Genomic DNA, 19,958 nt, shown 5'->3' on the forward strand with positions numbered 1-19,958 from the left:
TTTCTTTATCCATTCATCTATTGAAGTGCATCTAGGTTGGTTCCACAATTTATCTATTGTGAATTATGCTGCTATAAACATTGATGTGGCTGTGTCACTACAGTATGCTGTTTTTAAGTCCTTTGGGTATAAACCAAGGAGTAGAATAGCTGGGTCAACTGGTAGTTCCAAGAGACCCAGTTTCTTTCCCACTCTTTGCTCTGTCTTCCACTGCTTCATCCTCAGACAGCTTTCCTCATAGTCAAAGGATGGCTGCTGCAGCTCCAGACCTCCTACCCAGACAAAACAATGTCCAAAAGCAAGGAAGAAGGGTATCTTTTATAACATCTGATTTTAAAGTCCCAAAAAACTCTTCCCAGAAATTCTCTTATACACTCCAGCTGACCTCTCCTCATGTTTCACTGAGACTACTTGGGATTTAATGTCTAAGCCAGGCGGAAGAGGAATAGATAAAGAACAAACTGGGGGCCTCTGCCAGTCTGAAGAAACTAACCCTAAATAAAGTCTTTGCCCTCTTGAGGCTCAGAGAGGAATAGCCGACAGTCATGGAATGGAGGACTCCCTATCAGCTCATCCCAGGAGTCATTTCAGACAAGGCAGTCGCCACTCCATTAAATAGGCAATGTGTGTTATCATACCCATTTTGCAATTGAGGAAATAGGCTCAGAGAGGTTACGTAGTGTGTCCAGTGCCACCCAGTAAGAGGCAAAACTGGAATTTACTAGAATTGTGGTGCGATTTGTGGGATCTGAGGCAACCACTCAGAGGGGGTCTGTCCAGCCAGCTCTGTGCAGCTCCATTTGGGTCTCACCTGGACACTGAGGCAGAGGCACAGAGAGGTGGCCCTGCTGGCATGTGAGCAACCCCAGGCAGGTGTCCCTGGTTTGCCCAAGGACCTGCCCACACCTGTGTTGGCCGCAGGCCTGTGGGTCTCGCAGGTGAGTCAGCTCTGACCTCATTGCCAGCCCCCTGGGCTCCCATCCACGAGTCCAGGCTCCCAGGACCCAGGGCCAAAGCTGGCTTACACAGAGGCTTCAGCCGGGGCTGCCCCTGGCCATCCTGGCCTGTGAAAGGGAATTCGTTAGCAGAGCTCTGACAAGTGCAAACCAGGGCACGACTGGAAAATTTCTGCGCCATTTCCCAAGATAGCATCAGGCCAGTTGTATCCCACCGAAGTCTCCCCACTAAGAAAGAACCTTCAACTCTTACCTCAATTTTTAGAAACATTTATTCGATTGTCCAATGAGTGACTTTCCCCAGCATATGGTAAGCTCGATGCAGGCCAAACCTGGGCTTGCATTTGCTCATGAGGGCTTACCTGGTAAGGGGCTGCCTGGGCACCAAGCCTCCGTGAATGAGCCGTCCTCTGGCATAACATGCTAACTGCGTGCACCAGTGACTGATGAAGGCGTAGACAGACTCCTGCAGGAGGGACCTGTTCATTCCTCCCTGGAGCTTCACCTGCAGCAGGCACACTGTCAATGTTTGCAGGTGACAGGAAAAACAGAGACATTATCTGGCCCACAGAGGCCAGGCAAAGGTGTGAGGGCTAAGCTTGGCTGAAGCTGCAGACGAAGGAGATCAGAGATGTCCCCCAGCCCTTCTTGGGTTGCCCCTGGCGCTCCCTTCCTTCCCACTCCTGCTGATGTCTCACTCACAGGGCGGCACTGAAGGAGAACCCAGGAGCTTGTGTCCTGTCCAAGAGACACCACAGTAGCCACACAGCCAAACAGAGGTCTGGACTTCCTTAGCCAGGATCACACCTAAGCTAAGAACGGGGCTTGGGTCAGAGTCCCAAAGGCCTCAGACAGGTCAGCCATCTGTGGGGATCAAGGTTCTGAGATAAGGGCAGGATAGGGGGGTGTGGAAGAAGACTGAACAAGAGCAGAGAGAGGGAATGCAGCGTGGTTGGGGGGCCACTAAGCCGCAGGTGCCCGTATGATAATGACTTTTTAAAAATATATATATATTTTTTTTTTAGTTTTAAGTGGACACAGTATCTTTATTTTACACTTAGGTGGTGCTGAGGATCGAACTCGGTGCCTCAAGCATGCTCGGTGAGCACTCTACCACTGAGCCACAACCCCAGCCCCCCTCCCATAACGACTTTTTGATGGACTGCCAATCCCTGATCTCACCCCACTGAGGCATGCAGGCCTCATCTTACCCTCACCCTACTGAGGGTAGCTGGGGTGGGCAGGAGTTCTAGGGGCCGAGATCTACTCCAAGGAGGGCAATGAGGACCCTGGAGGACCGTAAGGAGCACAGACCTGTGGTCCTCCTGCCTGAGACGTCAGTCCTGCCTCCTGGCTAGGCCAGTCATCAACAGTGTGTACATGGGACCACTGTGTGTGGACCCTACTCTAGGTGTTGGGGGGTTCTGCAGCCTAATGGAGTTTAGATTTCAGAACAGGAAATGGGCACCGTCTGGCAGGTACGTCTGGTACATCATACATGTGATATCTAGTCAGTGTAAGGGGCTATGACGGGAAATAGAGCTGGGCAAGCCACCCAGAGTGACAGGGAGGGGGCACTGCCAGGAGTATGTTGGACTCCTCTAAGGAGATGTTGAGGTCAGTCTCAGGCAGGGATGTCAGAGATTTTCCTGGAGAAATCCTTCGGGAGAAGGCTTTGGTCGCCTGAGGAGGGACCACTTAGCTGCATGGAGGGAGAGATAGGAGCTCATTCCTCAGGTCGAAAGAAGAAAGAAACCCAATATTTCTTACTCACTCTCTGTAGTCTGGCATTCTGTTCTCATTTAATGCTGATGACTCCCTGAGAGATGGAAAGTCTTATCTCCTCTCCCCAATGGAGGAGAGCAGGCTCCCAGAGGATGGGCAGCCACAACGGTGCCCCATTTTCTTTCCGTTGCTCAACCCCTTCCAAGGACTCAAGTTGCTTTCCAAAATTCTCTGGTGACCTGGGATTGACTGAGACAGACAGGGAGAACTGCTGTAACCTGTGGTCCTGGGGTCAGGGTGGGCCCAGGCCATGAAAGACTGGGGACTGGACAGCTGTTCTCAGGTTCCAGCATCTTGGTGGAAAGTCAAGGTTGTCAATGCTGGGCAGAGGCATCCTGTCGTCCCTGCTTGCTGGTGCCAGAGCCAACTTGGGTCACCGGGGCCTGAGTCCTGCCTCTGGGGTCTTCTGGGCCCTCCTAAGGGAACCACCTAGGCAGGGAGGGGAGGGGAGCCAGAAGCCACACACACCTTATCCTCAGCTAAACTTCGGATAGTTGTGGAGATTTAAGTCACTCACTCAAGAGGATGCCCACTTAACCAGGATCCCCAAAGATTCTGACAGCTCAGTACCAAAGGCACCCACTAACCGCTGCATAGAGCAGGCAGGGTGGGACCACCTCGCTTGCCTGCTGACTTCCCGCCTCACTATCAACTCCACCGCCAGGGGGCGTGCCGGGGTGGCGCGGGAGAGGCAGGGAGCCCTGGAGAAGATACCTGTTTGCCTTTGTGCGTTGGATTTGTGGCTCACCTACGTTGTGCTTACCTGGTGCAGGTCATGGGTTTCCTGCATGTCCAGGACTCTACATTTATGCCAGAGAAGGGAGTTGGACATAACAGAAATCTTGTCCAATTCATTTCTGTGACCACCACTCACTGTGGTCCTCCTGCTTCCAAGGTGCCCACTATTGTCCAACCTTGCAGTGACCTCCAAGGAGCTCGTTTAAAATGTTCTGGAGCCCTTATAGCTCTTGGCAGAAAGTTCAAACCTCCTCTCTCTGGGTGAGCGGTCTTGGAGACCCCTATGCGCCCCCCTCGTGGTGTTCCCGTGAGTTCCTGTTGTAGGCCTTGGGACCTTGGCACTTGCCGTTTTCCTCGCCTGCAGTGTCTTTTCCCTCTCCCTTCATCTTCCCTAGGCTGGTCAGCTCCAGGCTCCAGCCCCTCCATCGCTTCCCCCCATATGCCGCCCCCCGCAGCCCCGGGGATATTCCAAGCAAAAATGAATGGCACAGTCAGTGCCTGGATTGGCGACTTCCTTCTCCCTCCCAGCGACAGACGGGTAGCCCTTTGAGGGCGAGCGGGCCTGGCCGCCGTATTCTTTGTCTAGGAGGTGCCGCGGCAGGGGGGTCCGGTGGAGCGGCGCTGAATACTCAGCCAGCGGCAGACTGCGCGCCCCGGGGAGCGCACATCAAAAGGAACCACAGGCCAGCCACAGAGGTGGGGGTGGGTTGGGGTCCCCATCCCAGGTCTAAGTTCCGCGCCATTCACACACACTACATAAAGTGCTTCCTACGTGCTACCTTTTTGCCCCCAGGTCCCCGGGCCCCTGTTGCCTTCTCAGCCCCCATTCAAGAGACCACCCTCCCATTCGGGGCGGAGGCCTCCGGGTCCACCGCGCTGACTCCTCCACCCCGCCCACCCTTGCTGGCTTTGGAGTGGATTTAACTCTTTCTCCACCAAGTGCAACGTACCCTGAGGTTCGGGGCGCCTATTAGATGTTTCCATTTGTGACTCGTGGCTCAGGGGCGCCCTCCCTGCCCGGGGAAGGGACCATACTTCGGTTCCCACCGGCAGCGCTGGGCGGGCAGGAGGAAGGAAATTAAGCTTGTGTTGAAGGAAGGACACCTGGCAAGGGAGAGGAAGGGGCTTAGGAATCCCCTTCTCTGGGGAACTTTCAAGCGTGGGGGGGGGGGGAAATCCCCACACAGGCCTCCATTCTCCCAGCCTCCTGCCGACATGCCTTCATCTGACAGGTTCTAGTCCTCTCTGCCTCTATTCCTCAGGCTTCTGGGCCAGCAGACTCCTGGATTCACCCTCTCATCCATTTGTTCCTTGCCCACTGAACACCAGGCAGCCCAGAGGAGGCATCTGGATATACACAGCCCTTCATGAAATGACCAGTTTTGCCAAGGCCAGCCAGGATGGCTTGCTGGGCATATCACAATCAAACCACACACCACCTAAAGCCACTGGGATCTTGTGCTCTTGCTTCCTAGGGCTGGCATTTGTGGAATATCTCGAGGCCCTAAATCACTCCAAGAGCCCATCTAGTTCAGCCCCTGCCTTCCCACTACATTGCATCCTCAGTGGTGTCTTGGTGGTCAGGGAAGGCAGTCTCCCCAGCTCTCAGAAAGTTGGTTATGGGGCTCTGAAACTCCCCAGGTGTTTTTTGATTGTTTTGTTTTGTTTTGGGCAGAATTTGCACTCCAGCAGGCAGCTCTTTTCAGAAAACCACCTGGAAGCCCATGGGAAAGACAGCACTCCTCCAGGTAGGTTCTAACAGGCTTTGATCCATGAAGGGTATGAAGAGGGCTCTCTATTCCTGCAGCCCTGGTTCTGGGGTTCTGCATTCTGCAACAACGGCAAGCCCACTACCACCTCCTTTGCAGGTGAATCTGAAACGGGGAGCCTCAGAATCAACCCAGCCCTTAGGGCAACTGTGGAGATGCCCGTCTCTGCAGCTTCCACCATGCCCCCTGCTCTTTAGTAGGTTCAGGAATTTTCTTTCCTTGCTGCTCCTGGGCCCTCTCTGCCTTTCCCCTTCTCTTTTCTTCCCTTTCTTCCTTCTGTTGGTAGCTCCTCACCCCCCCCCCCCCATCTCTATTTTTGTCTCTCGGGCTTCTATCTCTCCACTTGGTCTCTCCCTTTTCTCCCCTTCCCTCCTCTCTTTCATCTCTCCCCCCACCCCACCCCCTCCAGTCAAGCACTGGGTTAGGAACGCAGCAGAATCCGTGACAAGCCCAGGCGGCTCTCCCGACCCTTGGTGCCCCCAGGGGCCAGTTCCTTGCTCTCCCCGCACCAGGAGCGGCCCTGTGCGGAGATTGGGCCAGCAGCAGCGGGTTCGAGCTGTGGATACCAGCAGCCCAGATCAAAGACCAGGAATGTCTCGTCCTCCTCCTTCAGCCTTGCCCCCAACCCCCCAGTCCCAAGGAGAGCCCACCATTCCCAGCCTGGGCAGGATTCAGGTGGGCTTCTTCCCTGCCCTTTCTGCCAGAGTTTCCCAAACTTGCCTGCCTCTCATCGGCCATATTTCCTTCACCCCCAAGTCAGGGCTGCACCAGAACCCTAAATCCTCCCACAGCCCCAGGGAAGGGGTTAGGTGGAATCACCCAGGTGATGGGATGAGTCTCCCAGCGGCCTGAGACCTAATTCCTCAGCTTTGGAGAGGAAAAAGAGGACCCTCCGGCCCTGCAGGGGAACTGGAAGGATCCCCCCCCCCATTGGGAGGGATGGGGTATTCGGATGAATGTGCTGTCAGCTCAGGATAAGAGCTTAATCACCAAACCCCAGGATACACCTCCCCATCAGCAGAAAGGCCCAGGGATCAGGACCGGAGAGTTGGACTGAGAGGGGGGTCCGGGAGGCTCCCAGTAGCTCCTGGGCAGGGCGGCCACGTTTCAGTGACTCCAAAGGGTTCAACCCCAAGATCCAAAAGAGGCTGCGGGTCGGGCTTCTGAGGTCGGGCCTGAACGCCTTGAGGAGGAGAAAGTGACCTGACTCCGCGAGCAGGAAATGCAACTGGCCGCTGGTGTCAGTTGCAGGAAATGCAAAGGCAGCAGGAGGTCCCGATACCAATCTGATCCCTGACAAAAGACTCAAATGACACTCGGCTCTGTCCCCCGGCGCCGCCCGCAGCCAGACCTTCGAGCTTCCGCGGACTCTCCCGCGTGCCTCTCGGACACCCGGGAAGCGACCTCCTGCGGCCGGGTGGCGGGGCCGGCCGGCTGGCCCGCGGGGCTGGGAAGGCTGGAGACTGGGAGGGGTTGCATTTCCCAATCTCCGGTCCTGACGGCCCGAGCTGGGGTTCTGCAAACATCCCTGTGCTTTCTACTGTCGATTCCTCGCGGGCCTAAGTCCCAGGGGATCACGGTCTCCCCACTGAAAATGTGCCACTCAGTAATGCCCACACCAACCCGTCACCACGTGAACGCGGGGTCGGTCAGAAGTCGAGCTTCCTAAACCTGACTTGCGGGGGATTGCGGCCGTCCCAGGCCAAGAGAAAGTCCGGCGTGCCGTGTCCCCTCAAGGCCCCACTGTGTCCGGGGCACGGGCTTTGCCCAAGTTTGCTGGGCGATGCCCTTCCCGGAGCCGGAGTTGTGGGCCGGGCGGGAGGGGCGCGTGATTGACAGACTGAACTACAGACTCATCTCTTACCTTAGGCCGCGGGCGCTGATTGGCTGCTCGCTGACATCCTCAAACCCGGCTGCTCCGCGCTGGGCTCGGGAGGGGGGCGGCTGCGGGTGGAGGTGCGCTTCTGACAAGCCCGAAAGTCATTTCCAACCTCAAGTGGACTTTGTTCCAACTATTGGGGGCGTCGCTCCCCCTCTTCATGGTCGCGGGCAAACTTCCTCCTCGGCGCCGCTTCTAATGGAGCCCCACCTGCTCGGGCTGCTCCTCGGCCTCCTGCTCGGTGGCACCAGGGTCCTCGCCGGCTACCCAATTTGGTGGTAAGACTCGCCTCTTGTCTGCCCGCGGCCCGATCTCTCCGCCGCGCCCGGGGGAGGTGGGGGGCGCTGGTTCGGGGGTGGGCGGCGGCAGGGCTGGGGCTCCTTTCTCCTTGCCTCTCTCCAGTCCCCCAGCTGCCCACCCCTCCTGGATTTCTGCTGGTGTCGCCTTCAGAATCCAACTCCTGGTTTCTCCGATAATCACCATTTTCCCTGCTACCCGCCGCAGAGGCTGGAGGACTTTCCCCATCTCTGAAGGTTTCTCATTTATGATTCCGACCCTCCACCCATCCCAATCTGAGGGTGGCTGAAGACCCTCCATTGGCTTGCAGTTGGGTTTCTGGAAATCCAGCGCTGTCCCTGGGGCCCAGCCACTCCTCTTCTCCATTTTGGGGTCTTCATGGGCAAAATCATCCTGTTTCTTCATTGCCACCCTACCTCCGCAGCTCCTTGGTCAAGAGATTTCCCCACAATAACCCCGTTTGCCTTCCTATTTCAGACCCCCAAAAGCTGCCCAAAGGAGTCCCTGGGGCAGAGGAGTGGGGGGGATTTCATCAGATCCTCCCCACTCTGCACTAGATTAATTTTGAGCTTCTGAAGTGAATATGGTATTTGCTGATCCGAGATGCCATTGAATTCGGTTGTATTCATTTCTTGCCTGACCATCCTAGCAAAAGGGGGGCTCCTTGAAAATGTAGTTGTCTGGGAGGGGTAGGCTTGTGGTTCTTTGACCAAAAACCAAATTCTCCATGTCACATTTGTTCCTTTTGGAAAACCGAGGACCGAGGAGAAAGGGAGAGGGAAAGGAGAAATCTGTCCCTGAGAAATGCGGATACAAAAGGCATTTTAGTAAATAAGACTAGGGAACCAGGCGCAGGCAGGGCTTGGGGGCTGTGTGTGTGTACCAAGGGACTGACTAGGGAATAAACAGCCTTTTGGGAGCCCCAGCTCTAGGGAGCCCCCTTGTTTTCCAAGCCGCCCCATCTCCACTCCCCCCTTCTGCAGGTCCCGGGGGCCAGCGGGGAAGACACTGAAACCAGTTCTCTAAATTACACCCCGCCTCTCCCCAGTCTCCAGCCCCCTGCATTCCGGAAAACTTTAATTAAAGAATCTTCCCCTCCTGGACTAGGAGAGACTCGGCCTGGGGGTGGGAGGTGAGGAGGAGGAATTTGGGATCTGTGAGGAACAAGGGGGCTGTGGCCCTGAGGTGAAAGTCAGAGGGACGTGCCGCCAGGGTGCAGTGCTGCCCGCATGCCCCACTCTCCCTACCTGCCACCTTGAGCCAGGAGCAGAGCCAGGGAGATTTGGGGGCCACACCCTGAGTCTTTTCCCAGTTGTTTGGGGGTGGCAGCATTTGTGTCTGGGTGTTTGGGGTCCCCAGGAAGAAAGGAGGGACAGAAGCAGGAAAAGGGTTATAGCCAAGGGACTCTATTTAGAGGGTCCCAGAAGTTGCCCATCCTGTCCTTCTCTGTGGCCTTGGGCTGGCCTGAGGCCTCTTGTACAAAAAGAAGCCCACAGGGTGGCCAGGGCAGCCAGGGATTCCAGGGCGGGGGAAGGCCGCTTCACTGGCCATTCCTGACCCTCTTTCCATGCCTGGGCCAAGGCCATGCTGTTCTTGGCCTTCTCAGAAGACCCTGGCAGGGGAAGGGAGGGAAGAGGCTTGGCGCCCCAGAGGTGGCAGGGACTGCAGGAGAGAGAGCAGGCTCCCTGCCCTGTGCACTGGAGGAAGGCACTTCCCGGGGCAGTGCTGAGGGGAGGTGGTGGTGGTGGGTGTCCGAGTGTGATGGTGTCTAGGGGGCATCTGGATAGGGCCCACCCAACAGACAGAAGCTGTGGAAAAACATGGAAGGCCAAGGCATGGGCCATAAGGTAATGCTAGACACAGGGGGCAGACACGTTGCTTTGTCTGAGCCAAGGAGAGATTTTGTGTGTGAGTGTGTGTGTGTGTGTGTGTGTGTGTGTGTGTGAGAGAGAGAGAGAGAGAGAGAGGGCAAGTTCAAGTGGACCCATGTGCTTGTCAGTGCCTGTGGCACCTGTGTGTGTGTGTGCACGTGTGTGTGTGCATGTGTTATGGATCTAGGACCCTATGAAGTGTGTGGTCACTAGTGTGTCTGTGTGTGTAGCGAGTTTTTGTGCCAGAGACTGGAACACTGTGCATGTGGAATCGCGCGGGGTGTGCCTGGGGGATCCGTGGCCCGGGACGGGTTATGCTTGTGTCTCTGCATACAAGTGTCAGCAAGGGGCCGGTTTTGGGATCCATGTGTATATGTGTGTGACACAGAGAGAGAAAAGTCTAGAAGTATCTTTGCCCATGTAAAGGTCAGTGCCTGTTTGTGCTTGTGACGCTGTGCATGACTGTGTTGGTGACTGGGTATGTGAGTATGGTTCCCGTGTGTGCGCGCGCACATGCTTTCACAGCAGTGTAAAGGGGAAGCCCCACAAATGTCTTTGTGTGTGATATCAGTGCTCATGGGCATGACCTGATTGTGTTTGTAAGTAGGAGAATGAGACCTGTGTCCGTAGCTGTGTGAGTGCTGTGGCTAGGTCAGCTTGTGATCCTGTCCCCAAGTGACAGTGATGTGGCTGGACTCATGGCTGTGTGTCCGTGGACGAGTTTGCAGATGTCTGACCTGTGGGTATGAGCGACACCTGAGCTGGTGTGCATGTTGGAGATCCGTTCTTCTAGAGGGAAGGTCCAGCAGGAAGCCAAGGTCTCAGGAGGTGGCTGTAGGGCACAGCGGACCTGGGATCCCATGCTGGGGTCGGGGGACAATGTTCTTTGACATCAGCTTCTCCTATCTGCTTGTGGACTGCGGTCACTGGCCCTGTTCTCTGAGGTAGTTTGATCTTGGGGTTGGGGTAAAGGATGAGTCCCCTTCTTAGGGCCGGGACTGGAGAGTGGATGAGCCTCAGATTCCTGATCCCACTCTGCCTCCAGGCAGTCAGATTCCAGACCTTTGAGGATGGAGGCCCCTTGTGGCCTGCCCTCTTGGGCTCACCTAGCACAACATTCCCCAAGAGGGATTTACAGGGAAGTCACTTAGCTGGGATTTCTGTTCTTGCCATCCTCAGGAGGGAACCCCATTCTCAGGAGCCTGCCTTGTTCAGGCCCCACCCTTGAGAGAGGGTAGACAGAAGGGGCCCCCCGACAGATGCTTCTGAAAGGAAGTGGTATGCTCCAGGCCCTCCCAGCCAGGTAGTTGGGGGCACTGGGACAGGAAGCAGTGACAGCAGCTCTGATTTCTAGAATTCTCCTTGTCAGTTCCAGTTAGTGCCTAGTGGAGAAACTTGTCTTTCTTCTCCTTATTGGGGGAAAAGGAGCCTACCTTCCCGGGGCCCAGCCCAGTCCCTGCTGCGTTCCAGAGCAGACACCCTGATGGAAGAGGCCTGGGCTGGGTGGGGTCAGCGGCTCACATAGCTGTCACCGTCACTCAGGGCCACGACCCCTCACCCCACCTGGCTTGGAACTGTCTTCTCTTCTTTCACCCAGGACCACCAGCACACCCTGCCTGGAAGCTTGAGGGAGGGTGTTTTGCTCAGGACACAGAGTGAGCTGGAAAATAGGCCACCCGGGTTTCACTCCACCACCCTGACACAGGCCCCCACTCAAGCGCCTGCCCCATGCCCTGCCTCAGTTTCCCCATGTTTCAGATGTCCTGCTGCCTTCCCCATCCACTCCCACCCCCACCTGTCTCTCAGAGGCTTGTGAACATGTTCAGTCAAACCCCGTGGGGGTCAGTGGGCTGGGCCCAGGGAGGCACCTGGAGACTGCGGGGGAGGAAGGCCCCAGGCCAGGTGTTAACACTTGTAACAGGCAGGAATTACAGCTGGCTGGGGCTGGGGCTGGTGAGGAGGAGTGAGGCTGGCTGGAGGCTGTTGATCCCACAGACAGACAGACAGACAGACAGATGGGCAGATAGGAGATTGGATGGCCAGGGTTGAGCAGGGTGGTCTCTCTTCCAAGACAGACTTTGCCCTGGAGGGATGTGACAGGTGGGTAGAAATGAATGCAGGTCTCCTGGAAGTGAGTTCATGGCCCTCCTGCCCACCCTAGCCCCCATGGTGGGAGGGGCTTTGGGGTCCAAAGGGAACAAAAGTGTGGTTAATCTGTTGGTATTCTTCCCATGGGATCACATTTTGCTTAGGAAAGAAAAAAAGGAGGAAGGGAAGGGAAGGGAAGGGAAGGGAAGGGAAGGGAAGGGAAGGGAAGGGAGGGGAGGGGAGGGGAGGGGAGGGAGGAAGGAAGGAAGGAAGGAAGGAAGGAAGGAAGGAAGGAAGGAAGGAAACAGGTCAAACAGTAAGAATTCTGGGAATAACAGCATTGGGAAAACCTTCTTCAATATATGGGGGCAAGGATGGATGAAGGGGCAGTTGTCAGGGCAAATTCTCTTTAGAGGCCAGAGGTGAGCACTGGGTAGAGCCTGAGCCCTCTGTTCTTAGCATTACCCAATTTGCAAGTCGGGGATCCTGAGGGCCTGGGTCTGAAACTTCTTCCCTGCAATTAATCCTGCCTGTGGGAAGACCTTGGAGGACCAGAAGAGGCAGGAGCTGGACCTGGGTGCCAAGTCCTTCAGCAGGTACTTGCCACAGCAGCAAACCCAGGCAGACCTTCCTGTACCCACACTCTCTGGCATCTGGGTATCTGCTCAGCCACTGAGAAGTTGGAGTCTCTGAGGCAGACAGCGCCAGGTGGAAATCCCCAGAGAATAGACTCCGCCAGGCTCACGTGGCCCGGCCCACTTGCTGCAAGCTTCATACTAATAGATACTCATGGAACTTTGGGCAGATGTAGAACTAAGAAGGTGGCATGGCAATGGGGCCGCAGGGGGAGGAGCTATGACACTGGGGTTTGTTTTCTCTAGACCTGGAAGATCACTCTTTGGTCTGGGTAGAGGACAAGGAACCTGGGGACTGGGCAGGAAAGGTGTTTTTTCTTAGAGGTTGCAGCTACCAAGCCCGTCCAGGGAAAGGGTGAATTTTTGGGCCTTGGAATGGAATGAGGCGAGCCAGGCACTGAGAAGGACCTTTTCCCACCACCCTACAGGAGCCCTCTTTGGCTCACCTAGCACAACATTCCCCAAGAGGAATTTACAGGGAAGTCACTTAGCTGGGATTTCTGTCCTTGCCATCCTCGGGAGGGAACCCTTCCAAAGCCACGGAGGAGAGAAAGACACTGTCACCTCTCACTGGGTAGAAAGAGGAGGTTGCCTAACACCCTTCTCAGACTGGGCCATCCGGATGTCACATCACTCATGGTGTCTGAATGACAGAAATGGTTGTTGCTAGGAGTGGAGAGACCCCTGAGTTTACCACCCACTGACTGTGTGACGAAGGATGAGTCCCTGTCCTTCATCCACTTTAAGCCCCTGTCTCCCTTTGGGCTTCTTTTCCTTTGACCACAAGGAAAGAGAGAGGGGTCCCTGCAGCTTCTTAGCATTACAGGGCTATGATATGGACTAGACTCATTGCCGGGAAGCATGGGTTTCCACCACAGATGCCACGCACCTTCTATCTCTGCAGCTCCCTCTGATCTACACCCCAAAGCTTCCTGCTCCCCTGCTGCCACCTATGGCATCTGAATGACAGAAATGGTTGCCACGCTAACCTGTCTGCACTACCAGACCTGCCCCAGACATGATTCTCTGCAGCCAGGCTGTTCCGTTCCCATCCAGCTTCTTCTTGTACTACCTGGATAACCTAGGGCGAGATAACCTCTCCATACCTCGGTTTTCCCAGTCTGTCAAATGAGTCTAGTGATTGCCGCTTCCTCACAGGGTTGTGAAAATCAAATGCAGGAAACACATGTGAAGCTCTTAGAATGATGTCCACTGTACAGGAAGTACTATGTACGTGAGAGCTATTTTCACCCCTGGGGTCCGCAAAATGTTGGCTAATTTAATTCCTGGATCTAAACTTGCCTCTCCCAATCAGCCCTCCCAGACTGGCCCTACTTTGGTTATTTTCTGCTTAACTTCAGAGCCAGCTTGGCCACAATGCTTGGTACAGGTGACCACAAGCCTGTAGCTTTATTCTTAAATTGAAGGAGCGTGGTCAGGCTGACTTAACCTCAGCTCCTTGACTGCCTAGGAAGGGTAGGGCAGGGTGGAGAGGGCACTGGATCCTTCCTGATCCTCCCCTGACCCCACAGTCTGCCAGACTCTTGTGGTGGCTGCTACTGCAGCTGAGACCTGGAGCCTCCTCGGGCTGGTCCTGGACGGGTGGGAGGCAGGCTCCCTGGGGAGTGGCACCCAGCTGCTGGAGCAGCCTGAATTGAAGTTGCTGCTCCAGGAGCTGAGGATGATTCAGAATGTGATTTATAGACGGAAGGCAGAAAGCTTGGCTCCTGGCAGAGGTCTGCTGCTTAATTACATTCTTGGGGGGGGGGGGCAGGGGTGGAGGTATGCGTGGGGCTGTAGTAGGGGAAAGACTTCCACCTCGTCCCTGTGCTGTCCCAGCTCCAAGCAGGGTCCTTTTTTAATCCTGCTGCCAGAGAGGGAATTCCCCGTTCTCAATGAGAAGCCAGACAGAGCACAGGGAAGGTGGGAAAGAGGGGGGCGCAGAGGCTCCTCTGGGACTCCCCTTAGCAGTCTGCATGGACCTGGGTTGGAGAACAGGATGCTGGAAGAATCACTGGGTCTTCACCATGCTTCCGGGCAGGTGAATAGTTGACCACCTGGGCAAAGGGTTTCTAGAATCTTCCAAGTATGGCAACTCTCCATTTTCTGTTGCTACCTCTGAGGGCCTTCCTTCAAGTTCATACCTTTTCTGCTTCTTAATTCTCAGTGGACCAAGGGGGCTGGACATTAAATCCCCTGTGCGGGGGCTGAATCCCGAGTGTTGGTGGTAGGTGACTTGTCATATGTGAGCATAGTGGCTGACTTAGATTCACAGAGGTCCTCCAGGAAGGCTCAGCCTTGTACCAGAGGGGAGGAACTTTCCTGTCCCCATGTTAAACTATTATCTCAGGGAGCCATGACAATTCAACGGGCTCAGTCTACATCACCAGTGGGCACTGCTGACAGGCAGGCCCCACTCTGTGGAGTTACTTGCTGTTACCACTGACCCGGGTGGGGACACTCTAGTGGTTCTTCAATCCCATGCCCCTGAGCTACGCTTTGGAACTCAAATGCTTCACTTCTAGTTCCTGAGGCTGGAAAGGTGTGGGGTGGGCAGGAAAGAGGTTGCTGAGGCCCATAGCATCTATTTATCTGTTTGCAGTTGGGTTAGTAAAGCTGGGAGGGGTTGGCAGGGGTCAGGATGGGGACACTAGACAGCTCTCCGGTTCCCCCTGAGGCAGACCTGCTCAAAATGGCCTCATTATGTGTGTGGAGTAAATTCCAGAAATGTCAGGCACACCCATATGTCTAAGGGAAGGATGGAGACCCAGAAGTGTGCTCAAGACAAGGGCAGGCAGCCTTGAGGGGTGGAGGTTTCCGGGAAGGGAGTCAGGGGACCTGAAACCCGGCTCTGCCACCAGAGCAGATGTGATGTCAGGTAACTCCCAGCTTCCCTGGGCCTCAGTATATAGGGGAGATGGACAAACTGCTGGCCACGAACTTGTACCTCAAAGATATGTTTTGTTGTCCAGTCATTTAGATTATCTCCTAGAGTGCGGGGGAGGCAGTCATTGAGGGCCCATGTCAGGGCAAGGTGGAAGGTGTGTGGATGAATGAGTGCAAACCACTAAAGCTTCCCTGGGCCTTAGTTTTCTCATCTGTGAAGTGGGCCAGAGCAACACATCCTCCCTGTCCGCAGGGCTGGTAAGAGCTTCAGATGGAATCATCTTCATACCTTGAGAAGGGTCAGTTCTTTCCAGAGAAGTCAACTGTCATTGCTACTCCTAAAAACAGGAGTAAGATGGAGCCCCTACCTGGCGAGGGTGCTAAGTATAGACACAGCAGGACCCGACACAGCAGGACCCTTTGAGCTTCTGGGCTTGAGGAGCTGGTTTTTCCAGAAGAGGAGCAAGAAATGGGTCAAACTGGGGAGTTCTCTGCTCCTTCTTGTAGGGTTGTAGGGCTAAACGGGGAGCGCCCAGGAGAGGGAGCAGAGGCCTCAGGTTGGAGGCCAGGAGGTCTTGGGGCATGACTGGGTGTCCATCGGGGCATGGGGCTTGGTGAACCTCCTGGCCTGATGCAGAACCCACAGGCCTGTCCCCAGCTGAGCCAGATATGGAGTGGGATTTTCAACCAGGGATGAGAGTGAAGGGCTGGTAGCTGAAAGGGCTCTTCTGAGGCCCGTGGTCATTGGGAAATCCAAAGGAGAGGATAAGACCAGCCAACCCAGAGAGGGATCCAGGTCATTGCCTCAAGTTGGGCTGGAGAAATTGGGAGGTCTGAATGCACGTCTGTGTGTGGGGAGGGGGATGGGAGCAACAGGACCCAGTGCCCAGGTCTGAAGGAGGGCCTTTCTGCAAAACCTGCCCCTGGGCACAGAGTCCCACTTATCTGCCAGAGCCAGCTGGGCCAGCGAGGAAAACCAATCTCACGGGGCCTGTTAGGAATGCAAATAGGGGCTTGTGTCAGTGCAAGTGAACAAGCATCCCTCCTCCCGTCCAGCTCCTCATCACTTATCTTCATCATGGATTTCTGAGGGTGTCACAATCTCCCATGGCTCCCCACTTCCTGTCTGGCACGGAGGCTCCCTGTGCTTTGGCCTATACCTACCTATGCAGTTGTGCTCTGCATAACCCCTCTGAAGTCCCCCAACATCTCACTTCAACAGGAAATAACTGTCCTTGTGCTTATTCACTGAACTTCTTCCTCCTCTTGTCTCTGACTTTGAAAGGCTGTTGAACTTGGTCCCCAGGTTGACCAGGGATCCGGCTGCCCTGCTGAGCTCAGGCCCAGTTTGGCTCAGGTCATGTAGCTGCCAGCCCTGAACTATGGAGGGCACCTAGGAGGGTCACCCATGTCAAGGGGACCGTTGACCTGGGCAAGCTGCTGTCCCAGAAGCTGAGATATCTCCAAGATCTCAATTCCCCTGGGTTTCTTTCTTCCATTTGCAGATATTTTCTATTTGTGTATTATTATTATTATTTTACTGGCTCACATTATGCTTAAATGTCCAAGCCCTTAGTTTGAAGATTCCAGTTAGCAAGACTTGTTTCTCCTCCCAGGAATAGGTCAGTCTGTTTATCGACTATGTGCTATGTGCCAGTCCGTCAAGCTCTGGAACCTAAGTCCCTCCATCTTAGAGATGAGGAATCACATCCCGTAGCCTGTACATGGTAAAGGAAATTTCTGAGTCCATGTCCTTTTGGCCCAGATCCTTTTCCTTCCACCACCATTCAGGTTGAGATGGACTTCTTACTTGGGGTAGGAATTTGCTTATTCATCTAGTACCCTGTTCCCCAAGGGATAGTTTTGAGGCAAGATTCTACTTGACCTTCAACTTCAAGGCTTCTACTTCGGGTTTATGGATACTGTTTATGAACCTCTGGCAGCTATCTTATTTGGGGCTATGCACTAGCCACAGGCAAACTTTCCGCATGTCATATTCTGTCCTCTAAGTGGGATCGTGAACGACTGGCAGTAGCAGCCATGTGAGTATTTCATTGCCCTTGGAATGAAGATGGGGTGCCCTTGGTCAAATCACTGCTTCCTGGGCCTCTGTCTTCTTATCTATGAAACAGAAGAAAGATAGAACAAGGGCCCTCCATGGGTAGCTCCAGCTAGAAGCTTCATTATTCTTCTTGGTTCTTTTGGCTTCTTGGCATCTGGTCTCTATCACACATATGCCAAGATGCACCTCGACAGAATCATCTTTCTCTCCCAAGTCCTATTCTCATCTTAGCATCTCTGATAAAGCTGATCTTTCTCTTGACTTTTGCAATTTGAAATCTAGCTTGTTTTCTCCCCAAGGAACTCCTTTCTGATGAAGCATGTTTATATCCTGGCTGTTGGAAAGCCGCAGCCAAGTACACTGTTGGCTTCTCTGTGCCTGGTGTGTACATGGACATGGTGGACACTCCAAAAATATTTGTTGTCTATGAACTGAATGTTTTCTGCCAGTTGTGTCCAGTCTTTTCTGGAAAGAGGCAAGACACACGAGAGAATTTAAAAACAAAAAAATTTTTTTTTCTCTATCAAGGAATTGGCTCTGAAGGGATGGTTGGTGTTGGGAGAATTCCAGCCAGTTGTTTTATCGTCCAACAGCTTTCCCCCAGATCACAGAATCCTCGACCTCAGGGGAGTCACCATCTTTTCTTTCCTCCATGATCTGCTTCATTCTAACCCTAATCTTCCTCCCAAGGATCTCATTTCTGGCCATGCTATGGTCTTCCTGTCCCCTGTCTTCCACCACACCTGGCTCTTTCTACCTTCCTTTGCCTTGAAAGCTCTTGCTGGCATTTTGCAGGTGACCCAGGAGTACCCAGGTAGCATTCAAGTCTCTCCAGGGGGACTGCTCTTGCTCCCAGCAGCCGTGGTGACAATTGCTATCCTGTAAGGCTGAGGAGTGGGGAAGGAGGAGGAGGAGAGCAGAGGAGCTGGGCCCAAGATCATTGCCCCTGGTTACCTGGGCCTCTCTACCAGCCCAGTCTCTTCCCATAAGCAAAGCCCTAGGTGGGGCCCGGGTTAGGCCTGGGAGTTCCATCGGCGGTTGGAGCCTCAAGGAGGAGCAGAGGAGAGCATCCAACCAGGGGACCAGGCCAGCTTCTGCTATCCACCCAGGAGAACATCTCACCTCCTCCGTTTCTCTCCTTGGGTAGCTCCCCGAAGACCACCCCACCAGGCCCTTTGACTTTAGCAAAGAGAATGTCTAATCTCAAAATGGGTGGTTCTCTATCTTAACTGAAGCTTCTGCAGGAGAGAGATTCTGGAGTTTTCCAAGGATGGAATCCATGACTTCAACACCATCCTTGAAATAACTTTTATATATATATATATATATATATATATATATATATATATATATATATATATATATATATGATTGAACCCAGGGCCTCACATGCACTGAGCAAGTGCTCTCCCACTGGACTATACCTCCAGTCCTTTTCTTGTAATTTTATTTTGAGGCAGAGTCTCACTAAGTGGCCCAGCCTGGCCTCAAACTTGTAATCCTCCTGCTTCTGCCTTCTGAGTAGCTGGGATTCCAGGCGTGAGCCATCACGCCTAGCTGAAATCAGCATTTTCCCTTCTAATTTGCTTATGAGAGCATTGAGCTTGGAGGCTTGTCCAGGATGGGATGGAGCAGGAGATGAACAAGCTGTAGGATCTCCCATGTTACCGTTTTCTAACATGCACTCCACAGAGAACCTTCTAGGTGACAAGGTATTTCACCAAGATAGGAGGACAGAATGGTTTTTTAACTTTTTCTCCAAAAAGCACACAACTCATAAGGGTCCAGGTCAGTGAGTTATATTATATATTATATCATATATTATATTATATATATATATTATATATGACAGAATATATTACATTTGTTAACCTGACATGAAACTTAAATATTGGAGACTTGGTGAATAAGTCTTGGTTTAATAGCCCCACCCCAGGTCCTACACATGTTCCCAGGCCAGTCAGATGGGAAAGCAGGTTTGGCAAGCATCTGCCTAGCCCAGAATCCTAAAGGAGTCCTGCTCCCCCCGTTGCTGTGGTGTGATATGATGTCCCTACCTTGGCAGGTGCCTCTCCTGCTCATCAGCAACACGGCCAGCTCCTTCTCAGCTTGTAGTCACTCTTACCTTCAGATCCCCTTCCTGTTAAACTTGAACCTTGTCTTATTCATTCTTAGCTGTAAAGGATCTTCCTCTTGTTTGGTCGGTTTTGTCATTTTTAAATGATCTAATCAGAAATGCATTCAGGTAGCAGATATGACCACGTCGTCCCCTGCTCCCCAGGCTGGACTCCAGGTCCTGCACCATCCTGCCCCTGCGTGACTCTCTGCTGAACTCTCCCCAGCCCCCAAGCCTGCCCTCCAATTCACTTTCATTTGCGTGGGTAACAGGGTGGGCTCTGGGGACCGCAATCTTGAGTTCTGCTTCTGTTTTTATAGCTGGGTGACCTTAGCCTGTGTGAGGCTCAGTTTTTCTGTCTATAAATTGGGGATCACGAGGGCAACTGTGAGGATTAAAGGATACAACACACATGAGACAGACAGGGTCTGGCGTCTACATTGTGAGTAATCCGCCCATGCGCCATCATTAATCTGGTTGTACGGTTGGTACAACTCTTGTTCTAGAGCTCAGCTCCAGGCCTTTGCCCCTGCCCCTCTCTGGAAAGCCTCTCTGGACTCATGTCCATTCTTTAGAGCACAGTTAGGTACCACTTCCTCTCTGCAGCCTTCCTTCAGCACCCAGCCCAGCTCAGCCTCTCTCAGGAGTCTCTGCTCCATTGACTGGACTGGAGTCACATGCAGGCAGGACCAAGTTCTCAATCATCTCTGTATCCACACCACGAAGCAGAGCGTGCTGCTCATGGCAGATGCTCAAGGACAGGCCCCAGGATGAAAGAACACTGCTGAGAGTCACCTGATGGACCGAGGCGCTGTCTTTCTGCCCTGGCTGGATTTCCATTGCCTCTTTGAGGACTTGCTCCCCTGCAAGAGGGAC

The 19,958-nt window shown here is 53.8% G+C and overlaps 1 protein-coding gene and 1 long non-coding RNA gene across 2 annotated transcripts in view; both read left to right on the forward strand.

Moving 5' to 3' along the window:
* Nucleotides 1-19,958, forward strand: part of LOC308636207 — a 770,476-nt gene that overhangs the window by 554,815 nt on the left and 195,703 nt on the right. The gene's annotated exons all lie outside the window — the stretch shown is intronic.
* WNT3 (Wnt family member 3) overlaps nt 7,326-19,958 on the forward strand; it is a gene marked incomplete at both ends in the record, with an annotated part of 36,854 nt that continues 24,221 nt past the window's right edge. The window contains one exon of the mRNA XM_081272209.1: nt 7,326-7,405. Coding sequence (XP_081128335.1) covers nt 7,326-7,405 — 80 coding nt within the window. The remainder of the gene's footprint in view (nt 7,406-19,958) is intronic.

This window comes from Spermophilus citellus (assembly GCF_964194105.1).
Source record: "Spermophilus citellus genome assembly, chromosome: 17".
NCBI lineage: Eukaryota > Metazoa > Chordata > Mammalia > Rodentia > Sciuridae > Spermophilus > Spermophilus citellus.